Source organism: Hemibagrus wyckioides, linkage group LG18, assembly GCF_019097595.1.
Source record: "Hemibagrus wyckioides isolate EC202008001 linkage group LG18, SWU_Hwy_1.0, whole genome shotgun sequence".
Taxonomy (NCBI): domain Eukaryota; kingdom Metazoa; phylum Chordata; class Actinopteri; order Siluriformes; family Bagridae; genus Hemibagrus; species Hemibagrus wyckioides.
Window position 1 is genome coordinate 24602188 of NC_080727.1, and position 27621 is coordinate 24629808.

Genomic DNA, 27621 nt, shown 5'->3' on the forward strand with positions numbered 1-27621 from the left:
ATATAAGTCTTTATTAGAAGTGTAATTTCATTCGGGTTGGAGTAACTCTATCTTGAATTTATACAGAAGATTATGTCGCAGATAATAAAAGAGCATCTTAGCCGTTAAAGATGAACAGTACGTCGCAGTTCCATTTAGTTGCAATGAATGTGTTTCATTTCCACCCCGGGGAAGCGTGGCTCGGAGGTGAGAAGTCGGAATATTGTTGCAACTTTGGGATCAAGGCGTTTATCTGAGCACATAATACGCGCCTGTATTCCACGTGAATGCAGTGATACATGGAGCAATATATTTAGGAATGCTGTCAGACCTCACAGCAAATTTATTTCAGCTGTCAAGTGGGAGAGCGATCTGTCTTACTGTTTTACTTACGGCAGATATTCAAGGAAACGCTGCTCTTTTTTCTCCTTTTCCTTCAGGGATTTCCTTTAAGGTTGAGTAATATTGGCTTATAAATTTGTCATACTATGGAATGAGATTTTGAATGGTTTCGTGTCAAAACTAGAGGAAAAACGAGGCGCTTTTTGGTTTGTAATCTGTTTGATTTGTTTCTGTAAATCTCCCTTGATTCCAGCTTTTTCAAAATGCTTTGGAGGACTGGAGGGATGTGCGAATAAAACATCACAAAACACCAAGGTTATAGGAACATAATCAAGATGATACGAAAATGTTTGTTTGTTTTATTTCTCTTATTCTACAGTAACGTGCCAGTCGTCATTTTTATTATTATTACTAACTAAAGAGTAATACTTTTTTTTTTTCCCTTCAATTTGTTGAATTTGATGTTGTGGAACATCCATACACCATTGTAGCTTCTGTTATTAGCTAGAAACAGTCACTCCTTCCCAATTCTTTCAAAGACAAAACAAAAACACAGTGTGTCATAGTACTGAGGGGAAAAAAACACAAATATCTCCATCCTAAAAATTTCCCATGTCAAAATGTTCACACTAGAGACTCCTTCCGTAAACGCTAAATAAACATCACCTTATAGAAAACTTCATATCATTTAATCTGTTTGTAGAAAAAGCCTTTGTGCAAGTCGTTACTATGGAAACGATTTACCTGTCTTTTGCCTCGCTGTCAGAGCTGCTGTTATCTAGAATTAAGCAACACCTTATTATCAATCAGATTTAAGAATTGATTAGTACTGTGGAATATTTGTATAGAGAAAAAAAGTACACAGAGCAAAGCACAAGAACTTTTTGTGTGTAATAGCAACAGTGTGTAGGAGAACATCTTGAATCCAAATCAGCTGCATCTCCGCCGTGACTGTAGTTGATGGGCACGTTGAGGAGAAATATGGCCCGCAGAAAGCTCCATCCTGCTGCACAGCAAATGAAGACATATTGAGGCACGGGGATTCTCGAGCTTGCCGCTGGGCCATTAATTACTCTTTTGTCGCGTGCATCTGCTGAAAGACTTGACACCTATTGGGACAGAGTGCAGCGTGACGCTGGGCAGCCATTGCTCTGCTCTCTGTCTCTCTCCCTCACCTCCATGTTTTATTCATAATCCCTATGATGCATAGAGCAAATGATTGACTTTAAATGTTCTCCCAAGTTTTTAGAGCCAGTGAAAAAGGAGCGCTGCGGTATTGGCCGCCAGCAGCGTTTTGTCATCTCGGGATGTCGCCCGTTCCCAGATTTGCAGCAGCGTGTTTAGCCGGGTGAGGAGTCATGTAGGATTATATGTCTTTGTGGAGCAGCCTGTTGTACATACCCTGCCAGTGCTCTTATGAGTGTGATGTATCATGACAGAAGGAGTTAGGAGTTAAAAGGCTTCATAAGCCTCCCAGTGTTTTGCCTGTTTACTGTGTACCTGCACACGACGGTCGTACGCGTGCTCGTACCCTGCTCCCACTGCGACGGTGTGTGTTTGCAAGTGTGTGAGAGAGAAAGCGCTGTAATCAAGAGGCTCGCTCACATTTTTCTTTCTTCTCCTCCCTCCCAGCGAGCCACCCAGCACTGAAGTGACAAGTCCTCCCCGGCTGCCATGCCTCTGATAGTTATTAGTTTTGTACAGAAGTCTGTTTTGATTTCCGCCCCACCAAGAGAGATGGAGTGTGGCTGAGTCAGAACCCGTATTGATTTCTCTTTAGGCGCTCATTCCAGAGTTGCAGAGACCCGGTCCTGGACCTGACTCACCTCCCATTACTGCTCTCCAGCTGCTAGCTCTTTCTACAGCGACCAGAGACCACTTTTAAGGTTTAACCTGAAGTTGATGAGGTCTGAGCACGTGCTGTGGAGGTGTTATGTTAAAAAAATAAAAATAAATAAATAATCTCTAAAAACTGAAGAGGCTGAATGGATATAGATGTGAAAAAAGACATGATCCTTATATCTCACTTTTCTTAGTATTTTATATCTCGATTAAATCTGCTCAATTATATCACAGGAGAGATTAGAGTGTTTTTGCCCTTGTATATCTAGAGATGTATTTGTTCGTATGTTTGATCCTTTTGACTTGATGCATTATGAATTCATGCACAACTCATCATTCACCTTTACAGCCGGCTGCATGCCCACAAAATGATGCATGTACATTTACAGTCAAAAAAATCAGACTATTCAGAGCCCAACAATCAATCTGCAGGAGGAGCAAAAGATTGATGTTTTCCACCTCACAGAATCTGACCATTCCATCTGACCAAGTGCTAACCTGGAAAACCTTTTCAGATCCTGAAAATTTGAAAGAAAGCACAGTCCACTGTTATTGAGAGGTGTGGAAGATGATAAAGCGCCATTGTGGAGACTAATTTACATCCCTGTGCCACAGACATCCGAGTCCAAGACAGTGATGTTCTGGGTAGGAAGGATGTTTTCTCTGACAATCAGAGGGACACTAGCCAATCATGGGTGTCTGTGAGCGCGTGTGAGTTAGCAGGAGCAACGTTCCAGAAAGATCCAGTGGCTGCCTTCATGTTTTTCCAGAGACAGCTTTTTTGTAGAGCTACCTAGTGAGCAGGAAACAGCCATGAGTGAATTTGTGAAAAAAGTGGTAAAGATGCTGCACGCTCTGGTTGACTCTTAATAATACTAACAGATATTGTCTGAAAGTCCTCAGCAGTTCTCCTGTATATTCACCCTCTTGTTCATGCAATGCTGGCTTAAATACATGAAAATTTGCCTCACATTGTTCTAATGTAGTTTACTGAACTGAACACTGGGTCTGTTCTATAAAACACAGCACAGATACGACACAAACTCAGCAGACACCCAGGCAGGGTGACGTTAAATGTCTATGAAGGCCAATAGCATTATGTACAGCAGAAATTGAATCCAGCACACATTCCTGCGTGACCCAAGACCCTGTGTACTCTCATTCTCTTCCCTTTCTTTGTGGTTCTTCTCTCGTTCTTTAGCATGCAGGGGTTTCCGGCTATGTCACTGCGTCTGTCCTCCTTTCTGCTCCTGTGGTGATATGGACGAGAGGTGGTTCGGAAGCCGGCGAGCAAGCGCAGTTACTCGGATTTGTGTCTTGTTTACTGCAGTCTTAGGCTTCACTGCTGTGCTTGAGGAGGACCCAAGAAACCTTGACCAGGCAGATGGCTCACCTTAGCTGTTTTTTTTTTCCATAACTGAGTGAACACAAAAGGCAGACTAGATCTGACATTAAATTTGGATTTCATATGTGGTACAGAAATCTATCCAGGAGTTCATGATTTTGATGAGTCCAGTGTCTAATATTGCCCACAACATTACTCGTGTTTTTCCTAGTTGAAAATCACCTGGACTCACACAGACATCTTATTTACTTACTTAGTTTTATTCATTAAAACTTGGACATTTTTTCTCAAGCTAACTAACTCCTGTACTCTAGCTGTTACCGATTCAAGGGCTTGTCATTAGCATTTGCTAGCTTAATATAAATAGCTAGGCTAGCTAACAGTGCCACAAAATATGGTACAAAGTACAGCTAGCTGGCTAGTGTTACACCCTGCTCTAACCTTTCACTGAGCTGGTTAAACATAAGCAGTTAAATATCTAACTAGCTTTCTTCATCCAGTCTATAAAATAAAGTAGGATAGTAAATAAGCTAACAAGATGCTAATTAAGAGGCTAATGTGACTGCATATTAGCTTAAAAACTACTTTAAGTTAGCAATTGCTAGTCAGTGAGTGATGGACAGGAATATCAGACAGGTTTTTGTTACCAAAACATAAGCCTTCATTTAAAAAAAAAAAAAGAAGAAGCTACAGTTAAGGATATATTTAGCAATAGACATAACATTAATTAGCTGCCTTTATAATTGCAATGATACTGTGTGTGTGTGTGTGTGTGTGTGTTAGTCTAGGAGTGTGACTGTTCAGTTTATTATTAGCCAAAAGTAAAATCAGAATTGAGAACTCGGGCTTGTAACGTGAACGTCACCGCCGAGCCGAACCAGCGTGTGGGCTCGTGAGGATTTCTTTTTATCGCTACAGCAATAAAGCTTCAAATCTCAAACCATCATGAAAGATGGAATCAACCCAAGACCTGTTATTTCCCCTTCTCAACAACCAGCATGACAGAATCCCACTGATCAGCTCACGCCTGTCTTTGCCACTCAGAGTAATTGAGACACGTTCCTTTCGGCTAAATCAATCTCGAGTCGTTGCATAATATTTTGAGAGCCGCAGCCAAAGCTCAAATAATCACCTCCTTGTCAACTGGTCTGTGCAAGCCTCGGTCTCTCTTGTACGGCTGCCCGGAGAGCCGAGCCGCGGCTGTTTACAGTGAACGTCGTACCAGGTGGTGATACTGATGACACAAAGCGATATGATGGTGCAATGTTTTTCCCGATGATAAACAACATCTGCGCCATGATGTCGCCGTTCTCTCTCCGTAGCGTTCTCTGCTTAAACTTTTGCATATTCCACCATGTACGTGTCTGTTATCAGGTTTCATCTTTATTAATGTAACAGGTGCTCGCTCGTTAGAACAGGAAGAAACGCATCTTGGCAGATATAAACTACAACACGTAAGAGGACCCAAAATATTTCATGCCGTCTGAGGTAGGAATAAATTATACAGGACATGCAGTACGCCGTCTTTTTTTTTTTTTTTTTTTTCCCAGGAAAAGAGACCTAAAGTTAGGCATCCTTGAGGTTTCTGCCACCCGATTGAAGGTGATGCCCATGAATAATGCATGGCAGAGAGGGAACTCTTGTCTTGAGCTTTTTGTAGAGCAGCAGTGTGCTCACGCATGCTTAACCTCGTTGATCTGACGACTAGCAAATGGGAACGGAAGAAAACAAGAATGTAAGAAACTGGTGGAGAAAAAACAGAAGAAAAGCCTAAATAAAAGCAGCGCTATATTCGGATATGGAAAGCGTCTCCATTATTAGGTACAAAGCGGAAGGGAAAAAAAGTTAGCAAGCTTAAACATGACAGTTAAAGAAATAGTTTGTTCAAAAATGTCATTTAAATGTAGATAACAAGTGAAGATGTGTTTGGGATCTAAAGTTTTATTTTTTGTTTTTTTGCCTTCAAGCTACAAGGCAAATTGTTGCTTATAACTTACAGTAGTTTAGTGTCTCAGCCACACACACACTCGCTTTAGTAACTCGGACATTTACATGCGATCTCTGACGCTACGACACTTTCACCTCTGGAGCTAAAAACCTGTAGTTTTAATAACTTTTTTCATATTAATTTCTTCCTCAATATAAAACCATTACTTGATTTATAAACTTCACTCATCGTCCTCTAATGTACAGAAAAACATGTACATCTCCTCATTCATAAAATTATCCATTCAGCCAATCATAAAGCAGCACAATGCAAAACATCATGTCCAGATTGGAAGAGTGAGTCCACTGTAGCCTCGGGTTTGTGTTTCTGATTGACAGGAGTGCAACCCGACATGCTCTTCAGCTCATGTATCTCATCTGCTTCAAAGACCAACATGTTGTGTGTTTTTAGATGCTTCATCGTGGTTGTAAAGACATCCTGTCAGCTCAAACCAGTCTGACCATTTACCCCAGATCTCTCATCAAAACTGCATTTCTGCCTACAGAACTGACACTCCCTGGGTGTTTTGTGTTATATTTTGCATTATTCTGTTAGCTGTATACAATCTGTGTGTGTGTTTTTTATTCATTCATTCATTTATTTATTTATTTTTAATTATTCCCAGACTTCTCCTTTTAATCCGGAGGTGTTCCTCTCTTTCAGGTCTGCTCTTTCTTTTCCTCATCCCCACAGTTATCTTCCTCAGCTGTTGCTGCAGGCATCCCAAACTGCCCAATCAACAGGCTAATCGTTAAGCACAGGCTTGAAATATTTGCAAATAAGTGACCTAGAAATAAGATCTGGCGAGAGAGAACCCCATTAATAACCTTAAATGCTCCGATATTGGAAAATGTACCGATCATAGCGAGCACCTGCTAGTCCGAAGGTTAATGGCAGAAGCTGCCTCATAATGGCTGTAGGCGAAAGAGGCATTAGTAGAGAATCCTATCCTCAAGCTGAGACGACTCCAGGTATAAATTGTGGGTTAGTAGAGGAAACGCATCTCTCTCGCGCTCTCGCTCTCTTTCGCTTTTTTTTTTTTCTTCCAGGTAGCACAATTAGGAGAGAGCTCCGTTAAGCCCAGGTCCTGACAGAGCTCTTGTGTTTTCTGCCTGTTGACTCCACTGAAAAGAGACTTTGCGGCCATAATGAAAGGAGTGTTGTGTCACTCCCGTGGACAACATAGCTGAGCTTTGTTCAACACCGCAATTTCCCCAATACACCTTCACTGTCTTGTTTTGAAGAGGCCCCTTTCTTATAGGAGACTCACAGGGGAGCCTGGAGGGCAGAACACCGCTTCCTTAAACTCCCAGCAAATGACAGAATGAGACAGAGAGAGAGAGACAGACAGACAGAGACTGATCTTGAAAAAAGGCCATGTCTTATTGATAACCTTCTCCACGCACTGTAAAACCTCCTCCTTATTCACCATCCATTGATAATTGGATGTGTCTGCGCCCCTGTTTCTCAGCCTGGTGCCTTGAATAACATCCTCTTCAAGGCTTTGATATCGTGCCATTTCTTCTTTTACTCACACAATGTAACATGCAGCCTATAAAAACGTTGTCTATCCTTATCTGTCACCCAGCGTACGAGCGAGCCGTGAGTATATTAATGTGTGTGTGCGTTCTGAATAAGAGCTCCGGCTGTGTCATAACAAAGACGCCGTCTCTCTTCTTTTTTTTTTCTTCTCCCCCCCGCTTCCGTTCTCGCTGCTACTCGGTTATGCTCAGCACGCGTCTGCAGCCTGTGCGAGTGTGGCTGGAATTCATATGAACGTCGCGCCGCGGGGACAGCGGCCTGAGTCATTGATATGTGCGAGGCGGCGCGCTAATAAACAACCGGCACCGCTGAGCCTTGCCTAGCCGTTTGATACGTTTTTACTGGGGGAGGGCGGAGAAAAGGGGGAAAGGAGAAGGATCAGGAGACAAAGGATGGACAGAAAGGCAGGGATGGTAGATGCTGAAAGGCGTCAGTCCGAATATTTCGTTTGTGTCTGTTAAAAGATTCCTTTATTTCTGATGTGGCTTTTATCACATCAGAAAAGCGCAAATAAGATGAATATTATATAAATGATGATGTTTATCTTGTGTGTCGGACAACAGTTTTGCAGATCACATGACAAGCTCACTTTCCATAGCTTTTTTCATAAGATTTTTCTTCTGAAATGAAATAGCTCTGGATATTACTTCATGCTGATATTAAACCAATATTATTATTCTCATTGTTATTATTGTTATTATTATTAATAATAATTATTAATTATACCACAGCACTGTTCAATTCACAAATCTGAATTGGACTGAAAGTGTTGGTTTCCTTAATTCACAGGTATTTGTGTGGAAGATGGTGTAAATAACCAGATTAACAATAACCGGATTTTAAAAATAAATAAATAAATAACTACCGTAATTGTAACGAAGAAAAACTGTTGAAAAATGAGATCCGTAAGATGATGTTTACGTCTCTGGTGTCAGCGCTTTGTAACAGGACAAGGTGCTGTCGTCGTCTTAACTTAAAAAAACAAAGAGGAGAAAAGAGGCTGCGGATGGAGCGGTTGTTTATTGCTGCAATAATCTGAGATATGAACTGGTTTTCGCCGTCCACAACCTGTGTGAATGTGTAAATATAAATGGATAAAAAAGTGCAATACGTCATTCATAGTTCATTTAAAAATGAATCCTTGGTAAACTGCACAGCCTGAAATGATCTCATTATTTATCCATTCCAATTTTTCTTTAAGATTATTCTAAAATATTCAGGATATAAATGAGTCAGTTGTGCAAGAAAAGTCAGCCTAGTATCACCAACCTGTTTATTATATGCTGTAAAGCTTCTTTTTTCAAAGCACATCAATGTTCAGCTTTTATCAATTACATAATGTGTTTTAGAGTAAGGAGAAAAAATGACATCACTTCTGAATAAATTCTCCGAAATGAACGAGTTAAAAATGTTCAATTTTACTTTCATATAGCTGTAGACATTGTGTCCCTTCTGTGTTAATTGAATTTATACTTCAGTTTACTATACTGATATTTTAGGTCGTAAAGCCCTCTAAAGAATCATTAAATTATTTTATGATGTGCCGTGGATATCCTGACCTCAATCCTTTCCTCCAGATCAGCTTTTTTTGTTTGGACGAAACACATCATCTACATAATACCAAGCCATCATAAAACCATAAACTCTGTTATATCAGTGGTTTGTATCGGTTCTCTGATTGAGCGCAAAGCACATCCTAAGCGCAATATGATGCAATATAATCAAGAATGATATTTTATCTACATTGTGCTTCCGCAATCCTGTTGTAAACGTGTCGATGGAAGCTTCATAAAAATCGTAATTGCAGGGTAAATTCAGTCGTGGTGGTGGTGGTTTTGCTGGTGGTGGCGGTGGAGTGTTTTTTTTTTTTTTTTGTTTTTTTTTTTGTCCTTTTTACTTTCTTCTCTCCACCATCTGATTCACTATTGCCTGCCTCATTCACTCCTAATGTGGTGGAAAGGACTGGGGACTCACTGGTCCTGTCTAGCACGACTGTGGAAAATAAAACCAAGCTGCCGCAAAGTTAGTGGAGCTATCTGAAAGAGCGAGGCGTAAACACTGCAATCAAAGTCCATCATGTTTATTTCCAACATTATTGCCATTTATGATTTTACATAAACTCAGAAACTAAAAACTATGAATTGGGCGTCTTACCTTTTATAATGCACATTTTCATGTTTTAATTTGGTTTTGATTGCTCCACAGCGACAGATTAAGCTCAGGGGGTTGAACTGTGGGTTTGCAGTCAGCTGCTCTGCTTCAGAGTTACATAAACCCTCCTCCATGGTATCAGTTGTTGTATCTCTGAACAATAGGGAAAAGAGATATGACCAAAATCTCAGATGCCGCTAGGACCGTACACAATATGGATCACAATATTTAGGTTTAATAACGCAAGCAAAACTGAATTTTTGTTTATTTAAAATAAAAAAAGTTCAGTGATGTTTAATTTAATGTGGACAAACAATTGGATATATAATTTATTTTATCCTTTACTGTTTTACACATTCAGTACAATACTTCATCAAATCAGCTGCTTCCAGAGTTTGTTGTATTTTTTATGTTATGTACAGAATTAAACATAATGGAGCATGCTGTTATAAAAAAATCAACAACTGGAGCATGACTGGCTTGAATTCGAAGAGGAGTTTCTGAACATTATTATTTCCATAACATTTTTTTAATGTTAACATAACATGTTTAATAACGTGTTTTTTATCAGAGCATGACTCCTTATATTTATATCCATTAATAGTTAAGTTTAATGTTCTGAGACAGAACAAGTCACTTCCTGTTATCACTCACATTACAGCAGCTGGAAACATCATTCTGTTAACAGCGTCTGATTTTTCTCTCTTTAAAAAAAAAACAGCTTGTGAAGTTGCCAAGAAAACAAAAAACCTGTCTTCCTGCATCACAAGACTACCTCTGACTCTTACAGAACCCTGACACTGGAGACTCCTTGTCTTTCTATAACAAGATCCTCATAGAAAACTTCTCAACAATAACAGTCCGTGTATGTCACGTGTCCAAAAGAAACTTCTGAACAGGTTTGTTAATATAAACCAGAGTTCCTGACAGAACACGTTCTAACCAATAAGAATCAAGATCTTAAGAGTGTACACAGACATCACGGTGTCTGAGAAGCGCACTGTGACAGGGCTTCATGATGTGAAGATTATATGGTGATGTTTCCAGCTCTGCTCTCCACTCTAGCATGCAGCGTTTGGAGGTCCAGTGGTTTATACTGTACCTTTAGCAGGCGGTCAGTTTTCATCAGATATTATTTTACTGATTTGTTTATTTCTCTTCTTTTTCATTTACATGCATACTTTGTTGATTGGAAAAGGTCAGTGGAGCGGTCATCTTCAAGAGGGTGTCTACAGAAAAGTCAATTAGCATTAATCATCATTATGGTAATGTTTTGGCAGCATGGTGTCAACACCTGACTGAGATCTCTATTAAGAGCCAACAACACCATGAACTGACAGATTGCTCTCTCTCACAACACCTCCATACTCCCACCCCCCTGCTCGCTCTCTCTCTCTCTCTCTCTCTCTCTCTCTCTCTCTCTCTCTCTCTCTCTCTCTCTCTCTCTCTGCATTGTTGGACTTCTTTTAACAAATACCATAATCCGACTGCACACATAGAGCCACATGCTTTTTTAAAAGGCGTGAGCGGGACCTTGTGAAGGCTGTTGAATGGCCAGTCTGGCAGCCTGCACACTGCGGATTTTGCCGTTCTCAGACACTGCCTTTTTGCCCCCCCACTTGCCCATACCCCCCAACCAACCACCTCCCAACCGCCATCATCCCTAGTAGTGAAATGTTGTAAAAGTTTTTCAGCTCAGTTTCATTATCCCGTGTTTAAGACTAGAATTTTAGTTGTCAGGATCAGTTAGGGACAAAGGACACAGCAGAGCATGATAGACGATGGACAATGGAGCATGGTTTATAGTTGCTTAGAGATACAGCTTTGTCTCCCTCAGTTAATTTTTGTTGGGGTGTTTTGGTCCTTTTTCGAGGTACGATTTTATTGAGGGGAGCCGAAGTCATTCGGTCCCATCTGATATTTAATGGTGTGTTCCCGACCGGTCGGTGTTTGTGCGTGGCTGCCGGAGCGGTAGAATAGCCGAGCGTCTCCGACAGCACCGTCCTGCTGGGAGGCAGTGAGCAGGCCCTGGTGACAGGGAGCTCCCAGGAATGATGGACAGCGCAGGGTCTACTCCAGAACGAGAAAGTTCAGATTTATATGGGCCGAGCTGCAACAACTCAATAACACAGCCCCCGTAATCTACTTGGGTTTCAAACGCGGCCCTGATTTACGAGCCAGCACGCCACGCCGCCTCTGAAATGAGGTGTTCAGCATATGTTTTGTTGACATAAATTTGAAATTTATTGCCGTTGTCAAAACTCGCTGTCGGACAAAGTCGCTTATTAACTGAGTAAATGGCTTGAGAGAGTTTTATGTCGGCTTCCTTAATGACTACAGTCGGTCTGTTTTCAAGCACTCGTCGTTCTGCTCGCCATCTCTTTATCTAGCAAGAACACACTGTTGTATACACACACACACACACACACACACACACACACACACAAGCAAGCAAGCTATCTACAGTTTCTGTAGCAAATTAAAAGCACAGCTGGTTGGAGAGACCTGAGGGGAAATGGAGCTGCTACAGTTCACACATTCGAGTGTGTGTGTGTGTGTGTGTGTGTGTGTGTGTGTGTCTTTCTCATAAACAGGGGTCACTTCTGGTTGTCCGGGAAATACAACCTAGAGGTAGAGTTCACAGGCCTTAGCTATATCCTTTTTTCATCCACCTCTAGCTCCAGGTCTGCAGGTCATCCCAATTTAAAGCTAAAGCAATCATGAAAAAATCTCATTAACAGGCAAATCATTTCATCATGATCTCAATAAAGATCTGCAGAATTTTACAAGTTTCTACTCTATTTCTAATGCAAGTCATCTCCTCCTTCGGTTGTGCTGGTCTTCAGTGGATCCGGCATCAGGATGCACTTTCTGGACTAATGTAAGGACAGTAAAGTGAGTCGTTGTGGACTGTACTGTGTGTTCAGGCTGCACATCTTTGCACCCAAAGGTGCTCGGACCCGTGGCTTTTCCCAGCCCCACTCTTCATGGGTTTTTGTGTGCAGCACTCGTTCACTCGCCCGCCTGCCTTTTGAAGTGCCCTTTATCCTGGGAGGCGTTTACAGGCCTTTTTAATTACTTACAGCTTGCCAAAGGGCTCTGCTGCTTCATTCTTTCCTTTGTTTGTCGGGTCTCCACAATCCCCATCCAGAAGACAGCCATCAGGATTTTTGGACGCGTTACAGATTTTTTTTCTCCTTTCGTTCTTTTGTTTATTTACCGCATTTTTCCCTTTTCTCTTCTCACTGCCCAAAACCGTTTTTCATTCATTTTTTGCCACTTCCTTTAGAAATGTAGGCATTAAGCTTATACTGCCAAAACACAAGCATTACAAAAAATAATTGCACCCCTTTTTTGCTGATCACTTTTTTTAAAGCATGACCTATCGACTCTGTATCTGAATCTCCTCTCACTCCTCATCCTATACTTTGTACCCTTTTTTTTAATATATATATATATATATATATTATATTAACTCTTACAGCCTGTCTTCTTTCATTTATTTATATATATATATATATATGTGTGTGTGTGTGTGTATGTATGTGTGTATGTGTATATATATATATATATATATATATATATATATATATATATATATATATATATATATATATAATAATGTGTGTGTGTGTATATATATATATATATATATATATATATATATATATATATATATATATATATATATATATATATATATATACACATATATATATATATATACATATATATACATATATATATATATATATATATATATATATATATATATATAATAATGTGTATCTGTGTGTATATATATATATATATATATATATATATATATATATATATATATATATATATATATAAAATACTCTAGCTTATTCTAATAACCCATGTTGTAGCTATGAGTTATAAAATTCTCTCAGCATAAATAGAAACAGGAGAAGATGCCTGTCTTTTGGTTCTTGTTAAACACGTATACTTTTGGCAGCGAGGTGCAAACAATGAGCTAATTACTACTCTGGAAACAATTACCACGTGCTGTAAGTATGCTAATAAAAACTAATTCGGCTCACCACTTGTAACGCATCGCCAGCATTCTTACTTTGTGCAGCCTGTTGCTCCACTGCAGCTCACTTAAGCAAGAGCATCCATAAAACAATAAACCCAATAAAGCAGTTTAACCTGGCAAAGCTCAATATCATATCCTTTATGGGTCGTCACTTGGCTTTAACCGGCCTGGGTTGGGTAATCCCTCAGTGTTGACTCTTGCTTGGCTTATCTTTGTGAGGATGCAATGGGTCTGATGATTAGCTCGGTTAGAGATTCAGATACGCCGTTCTTTGTTGTCTTCGCTGAGAAAGCCACACACACGGACGTTCACTGGTTCAGGCTAATCCTCACGCGGGTCAAAGGGTCAATCCGGTATGCTAATTGCCGCAATCGTAATTACCTTTAAACACTTAGATATATCGGCAGGTGTCTGGTGGTGTCGGATCTGCTCTCTCCTTGGATTAACTCTGCAACATAGTGCTGAGAAAACAAGAACCAAATCGTTTTACTGCCCGACTGAGGCCGTCTGATTGGTCATTTCTGACAGCACGGGAACATAAAATACAAAATGGACGTTGTTAGATGTAGCAGCACTGATACTATCTGTCTCTATCGGCAGTGATATGTTCCTGAAAGACTGAAGTGACCCACGTTCATATATCCATTTACGCCATTTGGGACACACCCTTATCCAGAGTGACAAAAGTGATCCATCAAAAACGTATCCTCATGCTAGCTCAGTAGGCCAGGTTCTGGACAGTTAGAGAGGCTGGAGTACCATGAGTCAGAACAATAAATTGGATCGAATGTTAAATATTTTCCTCTGACGTTTTATGCCGTGAGCATAAGACATGATGTCTGACACGACACACATTGTGCTCAGGATTCAGTTTGTCTTTCTGTATGTTTGCGTCTGGTTTCTGATCATCTGCTTGATTTTCTTGCCAACAAATGCTTACAGAGTCCCATCACTTTTACTGTCAGCTTTCAGCCATATGCAAAGATTTTTGGGATATTTGAGATCTCTATTCATATGCACAATCTTTTGATATAGAGCTTATTTACTGAGTGGGAATTTTACACCAAGGCAGGAAGTCATAGATGAAAAATGATTGATCAGAGATCTTGCAGCAAAAGTAAATTTCAAGAAATTTTGAGGATTTTTCAAGGCCGGATTTTGCCAGAATTAAAATCATACATCTCTCTCTGTATCAGATCAGCCTATTTTCAGGTTTGTTTACTCACGGAGTCATCACATTTACATTATCTCTCAATATTCGAAGTTAATATTGAAGTTAACCCGAGTTCAGAATGATCACATCGATGAGTACTGAGACATCTGAATCACCAACTGTTCCTCCACCCAGGCTGCTGTAGAATGACCGCTCTTTTTAATAATTCTCATTTGAGAATTAAATATAATGTTATTGCCTGAGTATCCCATGGCGCTACAGTTCTGACAGAAGCAACACAGAATTTCAAAAATATTTTATTTTATTTATTTTATTTTGATTTTATTTATGTATGAGAGTGTTTAACTTTTTTGCAGCCCCATGACCACTAATCCACTGAAATGCAGGTTTTCTACCCGAAAAACATCCTGTGTATAAATACAGTGTTTTAACCATCAATCTAAAGAGGATGGGGTTTTGTTAGAAACTGCCCCAGAGGGATGAAAATTGCCGCCCCTGCAGTAAATCCACAATCTCTGGGCTTAAAGGCCATCTATATGTTTCTGTACACATAAAGAGCTCCTTCATTCACTCTGAAGGTCTACATAAATGAACAATGGCACTCAAGCCTTATGTGGCGTGAGTCGAGGAAATGACTCCCTACATCTTTTACTTGGGAAAACTGTCTCACAGAAATGTAGTCATAAGATGAGTGCTCAGTGTTGTTTGACATTATGTGGAGCTTTCACTGCTCTGTCACTGCAAGGTCTTGTTTGAATTTCAAAAATACATCACAGATATTTCCTTTTTAATGGTGTAGTGCTTATAGGAATTTGCTTATAAGTGTTTATGAAAAACCTGAGACGGCAGGATTTTGAGAAATTCAAAGAGTAAAAATTAAAGCAAGTTTAGTTCTTCAAAATTGAGGTCCAGCTCCAAGATCTGTCACGATAAAGAGTTTTGTCAGTGTTCAAACCAGTAACTTATTCTACACAAAAAAAACAGCCATAAATCTGGATCTGTTAAAAGTTCCCTCAGGTTCTAGATTTAGCTTTTTTATGAGAAGAGAGAAAAAGTAGAATGTAGTTAGGAGTCTAGAATTCCTGACAAGAACCATTAAAGGGTTTTATAAGAGTGTATAGATTACTGTGGTTTGGTTACAGTGCCTATAGTCGCCATATAAATGCACTTTTAGTGGTCAGAATTACAAAAATTTAAGACATGTTCCCTCACAGCTTTTTGAATGGGTAATGAATGATCTATCTAAATCATTCTATAAAAATTTCTCATATTTTTTGAAAGACAAACCAAAGAACCCTTTAAGGTGTAAAGTGGATGGTTTTGCTTTCTCTATCTCATGATGGCCAATAATTTACTGCTCCCATTCATGGCACCATTTTGTCACCGACTTGCCTGAGCTCCTCTCGTCTCATTTCCTCAGTGAAATTACACTGTTCTGTCTTTACAGAATAGCGCCCTAATCAAATCATGTACATTGTGTACTTGCGGGTGTTGCACGCCGTGTCTTTATGCGAGTTAAATAAACGGAGCTGACAGTGAAGCCGTTGCTGATGTTGTTTTGCCTTGCCTCTCTCCGCAGGAAGCTGCACAGCGGAATGAAGACCTACGGCTGTGAGCTGTGCGGCAAGCGCTTCCTAGACAGCCTACGCCTGAGGATGCACTTGCTGTCTCACTCAGGTAACACTCACCCGCTCACGTCTGCAGGGGCCTGCCTCCCCGTCTGTACATCCACAGCCAAATATAGCTCCGCCCGTCTGAAAACAGAGCTGGAAATAGCACATCGCCACAAGAGGCTTGTGTTTGCACGGATGCCACAAAAGGAGGACTGTACATAAATAGAGGAGATAGTTAGACCAGACTAGACCCCAGCTCATTTGCATCGCTGGTACGTGTGTGGGATTCATTCATGCGTCACGCATTCACGCGGTACAGGATGCTGGAAAATGGTTACCGAGGCGTGTGCCAGCAGCGGTGTGATAGCAGCTAGCCTAACAGTCGTGTAATTCAATGCACACACACACAGGCTATTGATTGTGCTAACCTGCCTATATCATGGGGGCTTATTTGCACTGCTGGGGTTTTTTACTGGGAGGTAGGGTTTTTTATAGGAGAGTAAAGTCCTCTCCTGCAGTCCGAAAGGAATCTGGTTTATATAGAGTCTGTAAACGCTGTGGGACTCCTCTCCACCATGGGATCTTCTCTCGCTGCAGCCAAATCTTCAAGTCTCAGAAGAGCAGAGTAAAGGTCTACATTGAACCCCCTCGAACCTGAGATAATAACTACCGCATTAATCAAGTAATTGATTTTGGAATGGTAATTAGGGATGTAGATGAGATCAGACCTGCTAGTAAAACTACACAGGCCCACATTGTCCCTATTAAACAAGAGCTAATGTCACTTAATTCAGTATTTCCAATGTCAATATCTCAATATAGAGAGATAGAATTGACTTTTTGCATGAATGTTTGAAAACCACATCGAATAGGGAGACGAATGGCCTTTCACGCTGGGCCGCCCAATTCAATTCACACACGGCTCAGCACGAGGAACGCCGCTGTAAGGAAATATCTAATGTTTATTTTAGCTGCTGCTCAAATCCCAAGATGCGTGTTCAATACCCGACACTGTGGAGATATCGGACGAGCGTTTCGCCCGTGATGGCTACCCCGCTTCGTGCTGACATTTATGAGTGACTCTCTAATAAAGACAAGGAAGCAGTGTTTCCAATCTCATCCACTGTTCCATGCTGACCCACAGTCAGTGTGCTCTTATGCAGACAAAAGTACACTTTGTCGCCACGTTGAGAGTTTTAACACTGGACAGGGGATCGGATTGCGCAGTTTGGATTTGAAAAAAAGTTTGATAAAGCTAAAGTTCTACAGAGCCGCTGAAGTGATGCAGCAGTCTTTTTTCTTTTTTTTTTAATCTTTCTTGATCATAAATTAATAAAATTAGGTCAGATTTAGTAGGTTACATTTGGTATATGCTCCCTTAATACAATTTTAAGTATATCATGACTTAAATATGTATCTTGTGGTCATCACATAATATTGAGATATCTAATTTATCACCTCTAAATATTATCTTCTGTACACAATATATTATCTCATGGCTTTAAAATATTTTCTTCTGTCCTTAATGATTATCACTTCTTATAATTATCTTGTTGTCCACAGTATATTATATTACAGCCTTTAAATCTTGTGGCACAGAAATTTTACCTTATGTCCTCAATATATCATTCAATGGACATCAATATATTATCTCATGGCCATGAGATATTTATATTATCTGTTGGTATGGAAATGTCTCGTCTCCTCAATACAGTATATGGTAATACCTCGCAGATCCGCGTCTCACGATTTGCGACTTCACTGATCCGCGAAATTTTAATTGGAACCTAACTAATTTGCATCTGCAAATTTTTTGCAGACCCGCGAAATCCTGGCAGAATCCTGCAGAAGTATTTATGGCTAATTTCATTTATATATTTTCATGCTTTTTAATGCGAAATGATTAAGAAAAATGTAGTTTATTCATTTAGTAATATGAATATAAAAGTAAAATCAACAAAATATAAATTAAATATAAACGTTATTTTAATGATATCGAACATCGCCGATATCACCTATGTACAGTACAACCAATACGACACGCTATTGGCTGGAAGGGTTGGAATCAGCCAATAACAGAGCATTAACAGTTTTACCTAGATGCTGATTGGCTGATGGCTATGATGCTTTGTTGCTCGGTTCAACAAGCACATATATTCCGTGAATAAGTGATCTCTGATTTTTTCCTTGGTTTTTATACAGGCGACACTGTGCTCTATTTTTACATCAAACATTTATTCCTTTTTTAAGAGTAGTGCATTAAGCTAAATTTAAATGAAAGTAAAGTGTTTTGGGAGCATGATTGAGGTCATATTTAGGGTTTAAATTCTAAAAATAAGCATTTACAGTACAGTATTAGCATTTTTAGTGACTCCACCGAACATCAGTGCAACCTCGTCATTTGCGATGTGTCCTGGAACATAACCTCGCGGATGTGTGAGGTATTACTGTATCAACATATGCACTTAATACATTAATTAGTGGCTGCACCACGGTCACTTCAGTGGATCCACCAGTTTTTTATATATAAATATATATGCACAGTGAAAAGTCTCTTCTCAGCTTGGCTAAGTCTTTATTTTTAGTGCAGACAGAAGCTAAACGTCCACTTTAGCACCCAAGGCAGGTGTCTGGTCCTCTCTCTCTCACTCTCTTCTCTCTCTCTCTCTCTCTCTCTCTCTCTCTCTCTCTCTCTCTCTGTCTGTCTCTGTCTGTCTGTCAGTCAGTCAGTCACCAGGTAGTTATCCATGCTACTCACACTCTGTTCTCTCAGTAAGACAGGGTGTGAGAAGGCTCCAGATGCGGGCCTAGTGAAGTATTTCAGCCCGTTGAACTAGACATGTCGAAAAAAGCAGATACAATATCAGATCGTAGTAATAAATATAAGAACACTTTTTTTTTTTTTTTTTAGAACAGCCTCTTAAGCAATAAAGCCAGAACTTCACTAATGTTACTTGAATATTTTTGCACTAGATGTACAACAGGTCACCTCTGAGAGTCATATTTGGAAGCTTAAAAAAAAATAATTGAAATTTAGAGAAGCTGTTGAGTGTGTGTAGCTTCAGTCAGAGGAATAAATTAGTTGAGCATCATTAAGGTACATCAAGAAGCACTGCTGTACCTGAGGTTACCTTTTGGTTATATTTGGTAGAAAAATAAACCTTTTTCTCTTCTGTGCATACCTTGCCAATAAATTATCACTTCACTGGAGGTTAGAAATCTAATGACATGAGGAGAATTGTGATGATGATGATAACAGCGCCTTTGTTTGGAGAACTAATTTCTGCAAGATGTTCACGAGGGAGCAGGAACAACCAGTCTTCCCCACAACAGTTGTAATAACTGAGCATTCCAGACAGAGTATTTTTAGTGCATCAAAAAAAACAGGTTTTGACAATCGCCTGCTAGTTGACGTGCAACGCTAGCCTGAAATATTTTTTTGTTTGTTTGCAGCAGCGAGGCTCTTGAGAGCTTCACTCTTGTGTAAAGCTCAAGCTTTTCATTCGAAGCACTTTTATAGACAGAGAGGTGGCAGAGGAGCAGAGATGGAGCAAAGCTCTTTGATTTCTTTTTTTTTGTCTTTTTCTCCATTGCAAACTTTCTGTTTTTATCCTTCCTGTTTTGAGCGGTTTGATTTTTATCAGTGACAACAGGCAAGTGGCTTAGCCTCCCTCGTTCACGTTTTAGCTTCAGAAACCCTAAGAAAGTGAAGAGGTATGATATTAGCCATGCAGTGTGTATTGTGGTGTACCATTTCAGTCATCCCTCAACTCGCTCCTCCACCCTCCCCTTCCTCCGACTCTCCTCTCAGCTGAGGCATGCTCTCTCTCTCTCTCCCTCTCTCTCTGTTTGTTTTATTGTAGACGTGGCAGGGTGCCAGCGTGGGCTGTCTGCCACTGCCGAGGGTACAGTATGTACAGTGAACCTTGTGCCAGTTTTTTTTTTTCCCCAGCAGTGTTTTGTCTTTTTTTTTTCTCTAATCGTTGTCCAACAGCAGTGGTTATGGTGTCAATTCAGAGAATTGCTTGTGCTAGTGTTTTGCACGAAGGGAGGACCGTGGTGGACAACATCTCGCACGACAAGCAGGAAATCATGGGTGGGGAGCAAAGCCACTCTGAGCGTCTGATAATGGAATGGCGTGCACTAATGTTTTCTCCTGAGTTTAAGGTCAACATGGTCCAGGAGCTGGGGCTGAGAGCACGCAGCAATGAAAAAAAAAATAGTGACTCAGCCATTTGGAGTGTTGCTGGGCTATTAGTGTTATATGAGCTCCCCTTGTGACTTCAAAGAGCTCAGTGGAAGACTTGGGTCACATCAGCCTGGAGAAGAGTTATATTTAGGTCCCCCTTTTTTTTCTGGAGACAAGAGGCAGCACTTGACGGAAGGATTACAGCCATGGAACTCACCATGATCCGTGGTGTTTTGTTTTCCCTTCTTGAACTTGAAAGCCTTCATCCCGACCTGTTCATTGTCTCAGTCTCACTTCTGCCCTTCCTAAACAACCCTTCAGACAAACAACTCGAAGTGACACAACTGGCACCTGACACCAACAAAGCAAAATGGTCCTGTTGCCTCATCACCTGCGACGGGATTGAACCGTCCGGGCCCAGACCGAGACACGCGTGCAGACGCGATCTCACGGGGCCGTGTGAACACTCTCATTAGCAGGCCAGAGTGTCTGGCTCAGGCTGATTAAGTCTGTATGCTATTCTCTTGAGGGGCCCAGCCGGTGGACCTCACTTGACTTCATTAACTCAGAAGGCTGATTTTGGGCCTCAGACAGGAAGACCTGTCCACACCAGCGTCCACCTTTCCTAGTTTAGAGCTGCAGCAGCTGCACCTCGGGGAGGCTGGTTTTCTGCAATTAAATCACCTTTCCTTTTTACATTTTGCCAAGTTTTCTACCAAGATAGACATAATTAAATCATTTAGTCAAATCTATAGATCACTGGCTAGGTATTACCTTTCATATATCACAACCTAAAAGGGCTAAGGCCGAAACGTTCTTTCAAGACGCATGAAAAAAATCTCGGATTTAAGAGGAATTCTGAGCTATGACTATGCTGCAACTTCCAGAGAGCTGCTGGGATTCAAACTCTCAAATTCCTGAAAATCAGCAAACACTTAAGAGCGGAAAAGAGAGAGTTCTGAGGTTCTATGGTTTGTGGGTTTCTCTGCTGCTTCGGAAAGCATGTTGGTCAATCAGTAGTTAAGAAGAAGGACCCTTTATTTGTCACTTATAGAACTGTGTTTCTTCACATATCCCCTTGTTATGAAGTTGGGGTCAGAGCACAGGGTCAGCCATGATACCCTCCCCTGGAGCTGACAGTGTTAGGATCCTTGCTCGAGGCCCAACAGTGGCAGCTTGGCAGTGCTGTGGCTTGAACCCGACTTTCCAAACAAAAGGTTGTCAGTCTGAATCTCAGGATTGCTACAGAGCTGTAGATCCTCAGTAATGTAATGTGTTGGAATTGGATTGATCTCTTAAAAGTTAAAATAAAATGTCTGCACAACAGAATAGATATAAATAATAGGGGGTGTATTAGCTTTTTGGTGGTTGTTGTTATGACTGATATACTGATGATTGTTATACTGATAAGTGCCATTATCAGAGCCATGCAAAACATTTGGAGCTTTGGCTTCATGGTTCATCTTTTCTGCTACAGGATATCAGAGCAGTGTTATGTCCCTGAAATAATATTAACTCACTGTGTACCTGACTGACACCTGCTGCTGGGGTGAGAGGAAGGAAGGAAGGTTAAATGAAGGAAGGAAGGAAGGAAGGAAGGGGAAGTTATACGTGCCGAAAGCTTTAGGACTTTAAAAAAATGTGAGGCATGTGTGGAGTGCAGGGAACGAGTGAGAGGAAAAGAGGATTTTCCTCAGATTCTGTGTCCCTGCCTCGCTATTCTAGCCATCTCCTTCATGCGCTCCCTCGTTCTCTCTTTCTCTCTGTTTCTCTCTCGCTGTCAGAACCAGTGAGTGCTGTGCTCCCACAGTCTGGCCGCTCGCCAGATCTTCCCTCAGCGCGATGACATCATCGACTGCCGGCAGGTCTGGATGTTCTGCCAGCATTCCAGAGCATTTATGATCGCTCGCAGATGTGTGGCCAGGAACATACTGTACCCAAACCAGAAATTAATGAAACTTGACTGGCTTCCAAACCACATATTCCAAAATAGAGAGCTGTACACGTGGGGTGGGACGAAAGGGTTGGAAGAAAGGCCTCTAAATAAAGCTGGGAGAAAAAAATAGGAAAATGCCCCTGCGGTCTGTGCTCTCATGTAAATTCTTTAGAGCAGCTGATAAAGCCCCTGCTTTCTCTCTCTCTCTCTTTCTCCCACCCTCTCGCTCTCGCTTCCCTCCCTCCCCTTTCTCTTTTTCTCTGAGCATTAGTGGGGGATGACGGGCAGCGTGGATAAATGGCCTGAGCTTCTGTTTGGCCGCATGCCCTAACTTCTCTCTGGTGGTTTAAACCCATAATACTTTCCCCTGACCTGTTGATGTACATTAAACCCCCATTTACAACAACGCCTGAATTATGCGAGGCATAAATCTCCTCCATTATGAGGTCCAGGAGAGGAGAGATGATTAGGCGTCGGGGTAATGGTGCTGTAATTGGGTAGCAAGTTTGGCCCTCATCGAAAAGCTTAAAAGAATTTATTCCCATGGACTCCCATGTTCCCTGTTCTAATGCCCGGCTCTAACCGCTGTACACAAGCTGTCTATTTGCCGGTGATGCCTTTGATGTTTGCCATCATTGAGCACATCACTCGCTGTCTACGGTGTATTGCTCCATGCTCTTATCTGCCTTTAATGAACCCTCCAGACTATCCGCCCTGAGCAGAATCTAAAGCGAGCATCTTTCGAACCCTCCAACACTCGTCTACAAACGTGTTTCTGTTTTTTTTAAACCTAAATCTCATAGTGCAGTAGAAACCTAATAACAACCTTTTTTGTCATGCTTCGTTAATAAAACACCTTCTCCAGAGCTTCATTCAGAGAGCACTTTTTATTCTTAACACTTTTTCTCGGCATGTCGGAACTAATTTCTGCAAAAATGCACGGATCTTTCCACTTTGGCCTAAATTCATAAACCAAACTGCCATTTCTGCCAATGATGACACACCAGTAACATGTCTAAGCGTAGATCTGATTTGCGGTTTGGTGGAGCAGGATTGTAAATATAATCCAGCCCACAACGTTTCGAGTGCAACATTATAATCACTTTAAGTGTTTTTCAATTTGCTCTTTCTTATTGAGATCCTTCTAATGTTTGTGAGAGGAGGGGTTGGTTGGTTGGTTGGTTGTTTGTTTGTTTGTTTAGTTCTTCGCATTTCCATCGTAGTATTGTTAACATCTCTGATTAGAACCGTGGAATAAACTGTAGGACCAGCCGAAATACCCTGTAAAAGATCCCGATCTTTTTCCTTTGTTGTCGGGTATTGCAGCTTTAAATCCCTTTTGGTTGCTAAGTAGCAAGTGCCCCGGTGGGCTGATTTGGTATTCAGCTCAATGCCGGGTCTTATTTTTGTATGCGAGACAAAGTGTTTTGATGGAGGGTGATTGCAGCAGCGTCTGGAGGCTGTTTGGGAGTTTTATGGTCTGTACAGTACACTGTGTGCCTTCTAAAACAGAACACAGGCAATTGAATTTTGGATTTGCTTCATCATTTTTCTCCTCTGAGCAGCCTCTGTCAAAAAAAAAGGAGGGAGCGTTGCTGGAAGGGCACGGATTAATTTGTTCTGCTGGAAAATGAGAGCGAGACAGCAGAACACACACACACACACACACACACGTGTGTACTTGCCATTTGCAGGCTGAGAAATAAAGCAAAAGGCACATAGGCGCGACTGGAAGGGAGAAGACATTTGTTCCGTCTGTGCCACTCCTTGCTTGAAGGATCAGAACAATGCCCTTGTTCTCAGGATGATGATATAAGAAAAGGTTTAAATGATTTGGATGTTTAAAAGGTGTTCAGTCTGAGTCAAGGTCCTTGACATCAGCAGCATTGGGAGAGGTGCTTAAGGCTATCCACTGTCTGACCTTTTATTGTTTTATGAGGGGGACAAACAGTGGACGCAGCCACGAAAGTACTTTTATACCATATCTAGGGTCAGCCTTGATGGCGCAACAGCCTGTTCGATGGCTTCGGCTGACCAGATAAGAGCCAGACCGAGCTCCTGTAACTGATTCACAAAGGCTGACGATTAATCCGAGTGTCCGGAGAGAAAAGCTCAGGGTTTTTAAGCAACATTAATTAAGGCAGTGTGGTGCAGATTCCTGGTTTTCCTTCCTTTGGCGGACTCCCTGGAAAAAATGATGATTTGTTTGTTTATTAGGCTGCGCTCGCGTCCAAAGATCGAGGCTTTGATGGCAGCTGTAAGCCAGTGGTTGAGCTGTAGTCGTGTGGTGTGTTGGTGCAGGCATGAGAGGGGGATTTGGAGAGGACGGGGCGGGTGTGAGGGGAGGCTAAATTTAAATTGTAATTGGCCGACTTCCACAAGCTTGCGGGCATTTTAATGAGTCATAATAACTTCATTTAAAACCAGCTGAGCAGAAAATAGATTGGAAAGGAGCCTGTGGCCAGTATGGATTTGTTTTTGTGTGTGTGTGTGTGTGTGTGTGTGTGTGTGTGTGTTTTTTTTAAAGGCCACACTCCTTTCATCAGCAAGGCCAGTCCTTTCTGTCAGGCGTGATGAGTCGGTTGCCACACTGTATGGATTTATTATATCACTTTCCATTTCTCAAAGCTTGTCCATCCACTTACAGTAAATGCTTTTGTCTTTGTGTTTTTTTTTATCAGACATGCGTGGAGGGTGTTGGTTTTCATTAAAGTAGACGATTTATGCCTATTTTCAGGCTGTTTGTCAAACTGTAGGGGTGTGGTAGGAAACAAGTAGGATGCAAGTAGTAATACCTGAAAGAATTCTTCATACAAATGTAAAGCCAGACATTTGTCTAAAGCCATGATAAATAATGTGATCCTTCAAACTTGGCCAAAGATTCAAAAGGTTTCAGCTATTGATCACAAGCCAGTAGCATGTCTAAGCACAGATCTGATCAGCTTTGGAAAGAAAACTGTATTATGTAGAGTTCATTAATATAAATCTGTATTTATAATTACTGTCAGAGCTGCTGTTCTGGAGAAGGAATGAAATCTTCTGACCGTTCTGATGTAAAAGTTAAAACAGCACGTGAAGTGGACGTTCAGAAGGAGGTGAAATGGGAAAATTGAAACCGTGAAATAAAATGTGATGAATTCTGAATGTCTTTTTTTTTTTTTTTCTTCTTCTTTTTTTTGTACTTCCGAATCTTCAGTCAAACAGTCAGCATGGCAAACTTTACCTTCTAAGTCTGCTGCCATAAAAAGTGCCATTTGAATGTAATGTATCATGTCTGGTCCTGGTTTTGACACTGGCGACAAAGGCACTATAATGGAAATTGTAGCCTGGGGTTTAATATCTTGGGCTAATTTTCTTGGCTCCTCAGTGGAAAAATGCCTAATGGTGTGCATGTAATGGCATAACAGCATCTCCAACATTATTGAGATTATTAGATTACGATTAAGAGGGTCATCCATCGCTGGTGCTTAAATAAGTAGAGGAATGCGTTGGCAGCCGCTGTGCCAGTTCCATTCTCAACACACACACACACACACACACACACACGCACACACCACTGTTGAAGTCCTTCAGCACATCTTTCCACCAAAGCCTCACCTGCCCTTTATCTGGGAGGAGACTCTGAAGACGGAGTGTGTGCTGTAGCGTGATAAATGCCTCCATCCTGCATATCCCATTCAAACCCATCTGTTTCTGTCTGCCTCTCCCTCCACAGGGGCTTCCTTATTTCAGACCTGGATTTACACATGTACCGCACGCTCCCAGGTTTACCTCCTCGTCCTCAAAGTGGGTGTGCGAGTGGCAATGGTTTTAATTAAGGATTTCATGACTAATGGCATCGCCCCCTGCCTCTCTGCTCCCCATGTCAGTGACATGATAATCGGAACTCTTAGACACACAGAAAATCTGTGCGCTCTGCATGTCGGTCAGTTTCTGGAACGCACATCCATGCGTATATGCACGGCGGGCAAAATCGGAGGGAACATGATTTACTTCCCATGAAATGGCAATAAAAGTAAATGCTCTCCGAGGCACACTTTTATTGCGTTATGTAAGTTAGGACGATGGCTTTGGGAAACTTTTAGATCAATTTCTTAGCGCAGATTAAAAAGCTATGAATCCCATTTATGGCAGAGCTCCCTCGTGAAATGCTCTTTGAAACTTTTATATTTCGAATGAGGAGCGAACGAAGCGCCGAGCAAATATCTGCCGACAGCGCTTTCATGTGGAGGGAAAAAAAGCAGGAGTATAGAAAAAAAAGATAAAAGCAGTCCCAAAGCCATCTGGAAGTAGCCAGGACACACAAGGGTTGCTTTTATGCTTCCCATTCCACTGGGAGGTGCAGCATGAATAGCAGCCGTGCATATTGTGTTATTACTGTTGCAAACACACATACATGGACCTGAATACTAATACAGGGCTCTCGGTTTTAGTCGCTCTGAAATACCTTGCTTCGAGGTGGATTTGATTTTAAGACATATTGATGTGGGCAATTAATGTTTAATAGACAGCAAGTGAGCAGGCAGAGCTTTTCTCTTCACTCAGTACAGTTTCAGGTAAACAAAAGAATCCACTATGTCACACAAACAAAACGTAGACTATATACTGACCATATAACTGTAAGTTGACCCAACCGTCAGCAGGTATTGATTAGTTTTCTACAACAGCATTGCTCTGACTGTGTTTTCACCCACAACGTAAATCACAGGTCTGTCTTTATGCACTTGTTCTTATTTGTCATTGTTTCTATAGTAACGGCTCCTTCACAGACACTCATATACCAGACACCCCATAATATCAGATTAATTTTACATGAATTTAAAAATGTGTGGTTATTTAACAAAGAAAAATGTAATGGTTGAAACGGAGAGGGAGTTAGTTATTTAACATTCAATATTTTCTCCCGGATGTTGTCGTGTCCACCAATCTCGAACGGACGATTTTCCTCTCTTGGGCTCCCGGGCACTGAAGGTCATCGGAATTTGAGCTCTTGATCTCCAGATGATTCTGGTTCTGTGTTGTGCTACACCTATGGAAGGAGTCTCCAGTGTCAATGCTTTGTAACAGCTTATTTTCCCAGGAAAATTTTCCCGTTTCTTGGTAACAAGCTGAATTTTTTCAAAGAGAAACTGATATAATGTGAGTAATATCAGGAACTGACATGTTTAATGGATATGCCGCAAGATTAAGTAGAATCCAAAAATTTATAAATGCAAAAATTTATCCTTGGCATATTTCTGTGGGAGAATCTTTGGGGCAGAATGTCACAGAAAAATAATCAACTTCTTTTTCAGTAACAGTACATCAGCAGGGTTCTTCATTAAAGCAGTGCAAATTCAACAAATATAATGATCATGACGTTACTTGTCTGTTACTCTGTCTCAGAGGGACGACTCTGGGAGGAAGGGCTGGAATGTGTGTCAGGACATTGTAAAAACGGTTAAGTGAGGAAGTCGGGGGG

The 27621-nt window shown here is 41.1% G+C and overlaps 1 protein-coding gene across 1 annotated transcript in view; it reads left to right on the forward strand.

The window, feature by feature from the left end:
• Positions 1–27621, forward strand: part of zbtb16a (zinc finger and BTB domain containing 16a) — a 99631-nt gene that overhangs the window by 28213 nt on the left and 43797 nt on the right. The window contains exon 3 of the mRNA XM_058415122.1: positions 16002–16099. Within this exon, the coding sequence (XP_058271105.1) occupies positions 16002–16099 (98 nt within the window). The remainder of the gene's footprint in view (positions 1–16001; positions 16100–27621) is intronic.